General features: G+C 38.4%; 1 protein-coding gene across 1 annotated transcript; it reads right to left on the bottom strand.

Annotated features, from left to right (window-relative positions):
* Positions 1-7205: 7205 nt before the first annotated feature.
* On the bottom strand, positions 7206-8123 carry Vom1r73 (vomeronasal 1 receptor 73). Its single transcript, NM_001008922.1, is given in 1 exon segment — positions 7206-8123. A coding segment is annotated over 1 exon segment (918 nt).
* Between the last annotated feature and the right edge of the window lie 647 nt (positions 8124-8770).

Here is an 8770-nt window from a genome sequence, read left to right as displayed (position 1 = left end):
GGGCTTCCCCTTTCACTGGTGCTCTTACTAGGATATTCATTGCTCCCTATGAGGTCAGAGTCCAGGGTCAGTCCATGTATAGTCTTTAGGTAGTGGCTTAGTCCCTGGAAGATCTGGTTGCTTGGCATTGTTGTTCATAAGGGGTCTTGAGCCCCTTCAAGCTCTTCCAGTTCTTTCTCTGATTCCTTCAACGGGGGTCCTGTTCTCAGTTCAGTGGTTTGCTGCTGGCATTCGCCTCTGTATTTGCTGTATTCTGGCTGTGTCTCTCAGGAGAGATCTACATCCGGCTCCTGTCGGCCTGCACTTCTTTGCTTCATCCATCTTGTCTAATTGGATGGCTGTATATGTATGGGCCACATGTGGGGCAGGCTCTGAATGGGTGTTCCTTCTGTGTCTGTTTTAATCTTTGCCTCTTATTCCCTGCCAAGGGTATTCTTGTTCCCCTTTTAAAGAAGGAGTGAAGCATTCACATTTTGATCATCCGTCTTGAGTTTCATTTGTTCTAGGCATCTAGGGTAATTCAAGCATTTGGGCTAATAGCCACTTATCAATGAGTACATACCATGTGTGTTTTTCTGTGATTGGGTTACCTCACTCAGGATGATATTTTCCAGTTCTAACCATTTGCCTACGAATTTCATAAAGTCATTGTTTTTGATAGCTGAGTAATGTTCCATTGTGTAGATGTACCACATTTTCTGTATCCATTCCTCTGTTGAAGGGCATCTGGGTTCTTTCCAGCTTCTGGCTATTATAAATAAGGCTGCTATGAACATAGTGGACCACGTGTCTTTTTTATATGTTGGGGCATCTTTTGGGTATATACCCAAGAGATGTATAGCTGGATCCTCAGGCAGTTCAATGTCCAATTTTCTGAGGAACCTCCAGACTGATTTCCAGAATGGTTGTACCAGTCTGCAATCCCACCACCAATGGAGGAGTGTTCCTCTTTCTCCACATCCTCGCCAGCATTTGCTGTCACCTAAGTTTTTGATCTTAGCCATTCTCACTGGTGTGAGGTATAATCTCAGGGTTGTTTTGATTTGCATTTCCCTTATGAATAAAGATGTTGAACATTCCTTTAGGTGTTTCTCAGCCATTCAGCATTCCTCAGCTGTGAATTCTTTGTTTAGCTCTGAACCCCATTTTTAAATAGGGTTATTTGTCTCCCTGTGGTCTAACTTCTTGAGTTCTTTGTATATTTTGGATATAAGGCCTCTATCTGTTGTAGGATAAATTTCTTAATTTTGGATGAGCATGGCCACTCTGCTGCAGATCGCCATGATGCTACTAAACCTATGACTAATGCAGAAGTAAAGTGGAAGGATGTCTTAACTGATGAATGGCATGGCCCAGATCCCGTAATTTTGAGATCTACGGGAACTATTTGTGTTTTTCCACAGAATCAAGAAAACCCAATCTGAGTGACTGAGCATTTGACTCATAAACTGCCTTCCGCTATTCCTGAAGATGAGACTACGAACCCTACTATTACTACTGGGAATGGCAATCCAGGTTGATTCACTCACTCTGTGGGCTATTGCCATATCCTGGCCAGTACTTATGCCAGTTCATAGCAATTCTACTGTTTTGCCAACCTTTTTCTCCACATCCTGTTTGCGTGATGTTCCTTGTATAGTGCCAAATGGAGAACTGGCCCAACGGTATACTGCCAGTAATATTTCTTTGTTACATACATTATGTTTCACTCTTAAAAATTCCTCCCAGCCTTGTATATGGCTGCAAAGGACAACATTGGCTAATTGGTTAGATCCTGTGAGCAATAGTGCTATGGGCACTGGAACCATCCTGGCTGCTTTGAGTCAAATTACCCAAGGAGTCTCTTCAGGCAGTGGAGACACTTCAGTCAATAATTCTGCTGAGTTGAACATTACAACTTTAATTATGATACATAATTGTAGTTTTCCGTGTATTACTCCTCTGGAAGCTAACTTTTCTCAGTATTCTCGGCAGAGCAAAGAAATCTCGAATTGTCTGAAAGGAAACTGGTCCATGAAAGCAGAACAATTATCGAGACAATTGCTGATACAGATTGCTGTCCTTAGCAACACTAGAATGGAACCCATCACGTTTGGAGATTTCACCTCATGGATTACTAATGCTTTCTCCTTTTTTAAAAAAATGGGCTGGCATGTTTGCCTGGGGGACCATTGTCCTCTTGGGATGTGGAGTATGTCTATGACTTTTTTGCCATTTACAACAAGAACATGCCAGACACAAAGCGATTGTTTACCAAGCTATGGTTGCCATTGAAAGTGGTACGTCTCCCAACATATGGCTGGCCTCTTTGAAAAATTAAGAGTTCGCCCTAGATCGTATTTTGTTACTGTCATGTGAAGCCATTGTATCCAGAGACGGGCAACTTTCCTCGGGCTTGGACCAACCTAAGACAGCGACCCGGTGTCGATAGGGTTATCCAAGGACGGGTAAGGCCGAGTCTTGGAGAGGAATGACCTAAGACAGGAGCAATGACATATATTGACGTGACACCCAGATCTAGACCAGTCATTTTTATTAAACAAAAAAGAGGGAGATGTAGGGAGTGGCTAAAGATGGTGCCGACATCCGGTGGTCGTTGGTGATAAACACCTGCAATGCGCATGTGTTGGCATTTCTCCGGCAGTTATCAGACTGGAATGATATTCATGCTAATAAGGTATTTCATACTCCACCAATCCCCAGAGGACAAGTTTACAGCCACAGCCTGTCTTGTATATAAGGCTGGTCCCTTTTTCCTTGGGGTCCCCAGTATCAACAATGAGGTGTTCCTGCAATAAAGGCTGTTGAGAAGAACCCAACGGTATTGCGTCTTCCTTGCTGGATGAGGTGGGTGCTACAAATATATATTTTTTTATATTTTTTGCATTTTTACTGGATATTTTAATTTATATTTCAAATGTTATTCCCATTCCTGGTTCCCTCCCTCCCATCCCCTCTCTTCTGCTTCCATGAGGATGTTTCCCCTCCCACCCACTTATTCCCACCTCACCACCCTGACCTTCACAAGACTAGGGGCTTCTCCTCCTACTAATGCCAGAGAATGCCATCCTGTGCTACATATGTGGCTGGAGCCATTGGTCCCTCAATGTGTACACTTTGTTTAGTGGTTTAGCCCCTGGGAGCTCTGGGAAGTTTGGTTGATTGATATTATTGTTCTTCCTATGGGGTTGCAAACCCCTTCAGCTCCTTCAGTATTTTCTCTAACTCCTCCATAGGAGTCCCTGAGCTCACTCTAATGGTTAGCCTGCTTTCTTACTGAACTCAGGACCACCATGGACTGGGCCCTCTACCATTGATCACTAATAGTGAAAATGCCTTATTCACTATGATTAATCTCTTAGAGACATTTCCTCAAATAAGGGTTCTTCCTCTCTAGTGACTGTAGGTTATATCAAGTTGAAAGAAAACCAACCAGTACAGAGCTAATATCCAAAACATATAAAGAACACAAAAAACTTAATAACAAGGAAAAAAAACGAATTTAATAGTGGTTACAGACCTAAACAGAGAATTCTTAAAAGAAAAATATCAAATGGCTGAGATACATTTAAAGAACAGTCAACATTCCTAATCATTGTTTTGATGCATAATTAAACTATTTGAGACTTAACCTTATACTGGCAGAATGGTCAATGTAAATAATAGCAATGACACTTTACACTGGCCAGGATGTACAGTAAAAAGGACACTCCTCTAGTGCTGGTGGGAGGACAAACTTATACATTCATAGTAGAAATAAGAAAATTGAAATTAGTAAATCAGGAAATTGAGAATGGACCTAGTTAAACACACAGATTTACCACTAGTGAACATACACCCAGAGACTAATTCATCCTACTACTGAGACCCTGCTGATTCGTTATATTCAAAAATTGGAAATAAACCAGGTATCCATCAATAGGTGAATAAGTAAGAAATGTGGTTCATTTGCATATTAGACTATTATTCAGACATTAAAAGAAATGAGTTTGCAGGAAAAAGGATAAAACTAGAAAACCTCATTCTGAGTTATGGATTCTGAGTTTGTAACACTGACCCAGAAATATAAACTGGATATGTGCTTATATGTGAATTTTGTTTATTAAGTCATTCATAAGCACATCAAAATCCACATAACCATAAGTTAGGTACAGAGTAAGGGAATGTGAGGAAGAGTGGATCTCCCTAGGAAGGGAATATAGAATATACAGATATGGATAGATGAGGGGACTGAAATTAGCATATCAACTGGGAGGAGGAAGTGGGGCAAGAAGTGTTAAAACTAAAGAATATTAAGGGTCAGACAGAAACTTAATACAGTATTAATTTTAGATCTAAATGAAATCATAAAATAATAGGGGAAGCAGTACTTCAAATGAAATTTCTCATTACCAAATGAAGCTTCCAATACTGGGAATTGTCTATATCTCATGATGGTGTTGGCCAAAGGGAACTTTAAAACAATGCACGATATATTCAAGGCTATTTTGTCCTCTCTACAAAATAAGGTCTGATGTTAAGACCTTATTCCTGAAGATGGCACTCACACAACTCATTGAACATAGAAAAATCACTCTGGTGACTAAATTGTTCACACCTGTGGATGAGAGTTTATTGTGTTGGAAGGTGCCATTCTCCCTTACCAAAAGGAGAGAGGTAAACACCAACGTAGCCACAGAACCTTCACTTTACAATGGTGACCAGCTTGTAAGATGTGCTGTTGCAAAGGTGACACAAAGCTTGTGGGAGTAACAAACCAATATCTGACTTGATTTAAAGTATGAAATCCATGAGATCAAGTCCATACCCAGTACTGCTCTGGTTTCAAGGAAATAAGACTATTGTATAGGCCTGGGACCGAGAAGAAAGCCAAATACTAGTGTTCCTGTAAAAGAATGTAGCAACAAAATGACACCAAATGACAGACTGCTAGATTCATAAATATGAGTCTCATTCAGCCATCATGAGAGAAGCTCCTCCAGCAGAAGATGGGAATAAATACAGAGACCCACAGCTAGAAAATATGAAGAAAGTGAGGGACATTAAAACAGTCAGCTGTACATGGGAAGTCTCCATCACGTTCTTTCTCTCAGAGCACAGGTAACTCTGTGGAAGAAGTGCTAGAAGACTTTAAGAGACAGAACCAATGGAGGGCACTGAGGAACAAAGGTCTAACCCAACACAATGGACACAGAAACTGTGCAGCATGCCTAGGGACTGCACAGGTCTGGATACAATGGGGTCCTAGAGCAGAAGTAGTAGATACTCATCTCCTACATAACTGAGATTTTATGTCCCTTTAATAAATACTTGCAAAAAAATTTTAGTTTTCTCCAAGAGAGTATTTTTGGAGAAACTATCCACTCTTAAGGGTAGGTTCCACGCCATGCAAGACATGGCCAACACAAAAGAACCTTAGTGGAGTCTTACTGATCCTTTGCATATACCTATATCTACATCTACATCTACATCTACATCTACATCTACATCTACATCTACATCTACATCTACATCTATATCTATATCTATATCATCTATATCTATATCTATATCTATATCTATATCTATATCTATATATATATATATATATATATATATATATATATCGGGTTTCTGGTGTATATGAGATAACTGTGAAAACTTGTATTTCTCCTTCTGTTGTGCTTTTGCTTTGGTACTTTTTCTTCTGTGTGTTTTGTCCTATTTTGATTCATTTATTTTTTCATTTACATTGTTGTTTATTTTGTTGTTATGACTTAGAGGCCTGCTTCTTTCCTAAAGAGAGAAAGAAATGGTGTCAATCTGTATAGGGTAGGAGGTGAGGAGGAAATGGAATGTATAGGGAGGAGGAATCCCTAATCAGACTGTATTGTATGAAGTTTTTTCTAATTAAAAGAAAACATTTCTAATCCCTGACCTGCAAAGGTAGAAGCAGGAGAAGCCCTTGGACTACCATCTTGATACGTCGCAGAGAAAGTAATGCTTTATTAAGACATCAGGTCAACGGGAACAGCACAACAAATAGAAACAGCAGGAGACAGTCAACATGGCCTCCTGGCTTCCATGTGCACAATACATACATAGTTCATCTGTGCACAGACATACATACATGCATACATACAGATGCAGAATGAACACATTTATGACATGTATGTGTATCTAAACAGTTTTTATTTACCAATATTTTCATAAGTATCAAGGAATTGAAGTGCAAATAAACAGGCACATGATATTTTCATATAAGAGTCATTAAATAACTAGAAAAAAGCAGGGACTTTAAATTCACATTATGTTTATGCATCCAGAGAAGTTATAATTAGGGAATAGAAGTAAAGCTACAATAAAATATTTAAACTATTTTTGATAACAGTAGATTAAAATCTTTTTGAGAGAAAGCTTAAAAAGTCACTATCGGCAAGGATCTTCTTTTGTGTAAATGTAGCAGCAAGGGAATATTCATTTTACACAGTAAGCAGGAGAAATAATTCATGTAGAAATATCAACTTATTTTGCACAGTTAAATTGAAAACTCTATAGTACTTAGCTTCAGAAATGTCAAAAGAATGTATGTGTGTAATACCACATATTTTAATTAAATCATATGAAGAATCTTACTTTGCTACCTGAACCATCAAAGTTTAATTTTTACAGAAATTTATTTATTTATTTATTTATTCTTTATTGTTATTTATGTATTTATGCTTTATTCATTCATTCATTTAACTCTCAAATAGTACCCCACTCACAAAGTTCCACTCCCCATTTCTCATCACCTTCTCCTGTGAGATGGTGCTCCACCCCATTGTATCATCCCACCAAAGCATATAAAGTCTCTTCAGGATTAGGTGCATCCTCTCCAACTGAGGCCAGACAAAGCAGCTGTGTTGGGGAATAGATTCCATGACAGGTAGCAGCTTTAGGAAGAGGCACCACTTGTTGAGGGACTCCACATGGAGACTGAGCTATACATCTGCTACATATGGGCTAGGGCCATTACATTTTAAAAGAAAATGTATTTTAGAAAAAAAATAATTGGTGCTGGACAGAATGATTCCTTATAGTCATCTGGAAGTTCAGTTCCAGGGGATGTCATGATATCTTCTCACCTCTGTGAGTCCCAGGATTGCACACATACATACATGCTGATACAACACTCACAGGTACGAATAAATATTAATGAGTAAGTTTTTAAAGAAAAGGGAAAATTATTTTTTAACAAAATTCTGATGGTGCTTTGAGTGCATGAGTTTCAGCATATTGGTTATTCTGTTATCAGAACTGATTTGTACAAAAGGACTAATTGTTGGATAGGCATACACCACAAACTTCTGAACCCTGAGGACGACAGGGTCATAAATCCACAGCAGGACTGATGTGAAAGAAATGATGAAGTCCACCCAATACATGACCACAAAGAAAACCACCAGCAGCAAGATGGTCTGGGTGGCTCTTTTCTCAGGGGATGCTCTTAGATGTCTGATGCTATGAAGATGCTTGTATTGCCTCTGATGTCTGCACAAGATAATCACCATGTATGCACTTGTGGACAGCATGACTCCTACAAGAAACACATCTCTAGAGGTTGTCACTGTAAAGATAAATACTCTGATGATGGAGCTCATGCGGAGAAGTGTGCAGGATTTAGTAACCTGCATTTGGTTAGTCTCACTCACATTAGTAAAACCACGAACATAGAAGATCCGGCTACTACTATAGGACAAACTGAAAGACCAAATACACAAGAAAACATGGATCATATATTTTTTCAGTTTTTGCTTAAACTTTGCCAAAGAAGAGGTACTCGGACTGATAGTGACAGCCTGGAACACACTCAGGAGGCAGGTGGTACAGATAGAGAGGCCTCTCATCACCCTGCTTATGTAAAAGGTTGCCTTACATTTGAAGTCATTATCAATGTTCAATGACTCAAATATATTTGTAAGCAAAAGGTCCCCTCCAATGAGGAACATCATTATGTGAATGAAGGTCAGTTGACAGGAGATCAAGTCTGTGGGCCTAGGTCTGTGACCTAGGATTATAAAAATGTAGAAGCAAAGAAGAGACATATTTGCTAGGATTCCAAGTCCAGCCTGGAAATAAAGGATATTCTTGAATGAGGACATAAGTGAAAATTGTATTCATCTTAAGAACATAGTGGAAGTTTTTTCAAATATCTGAAAAAAAATAGAGTATACATCAAGCTTGTGAAACACTGGATAATAAAATTATATCCTCATTTTATATTTCATACTATTTGATGATTGGCTTGTCTCTTTAACTTTCTGTGTTCCAGATTTTTCATTTCTATATGCCTTTCATGTATTGCCTATATACATACAATATTATGAACAATAAATGCATTCACACATATTTATGCAGAATTCCTAACTTGTGATCTTCTAGTGCCAAGTCTCAGGCCTAAGAAATCCAATTCTGTTTATTTAAATTGATTCATTTTATACTTAACACCTAAAAGAGTAGTGATGAACACAGATAATCACATTGGTAAAACTGAATAAAACTTATGCTGATATGGGAAATAGTCTCAAAATATATCAGAAAAAAACCTGACAGGAGTCCATTGTCTTACTGTGCTCTATTTTGTGCAAATATCTATGTTTTCCTTCACAATTCTAATGAAAGAACTGTGCTAATTCATGATAATTCCACTATTTTAATTAGCAAAATATCTTCATCAAGTCATCTATTTTTATGTTCCTTTTTCAAAGAAGTGCATAATCTGAATTTAAGACTAGATAGAGTTTGAGAC

Source organism: Rattus norvegicus, chromosome 4 (genome assembly GCF_021556685.1).
Source record: "Rattus norvegicus strain SHRSP/BbbUtx chromosome 4, alternate assembly SHRSP_T2T, whole genome shotgun sequence".
NCBI classification, from domain to species: Eukaryota; Metazoa; Chordata; class Mammalia; order Rodentia; family Muridae; genus Rattus; species Rattus norvegicus.
Note: the sequence above shows the minus strand (reverse complement) of the source record. Positions and strands in the feature narration are given on the sequence as shown.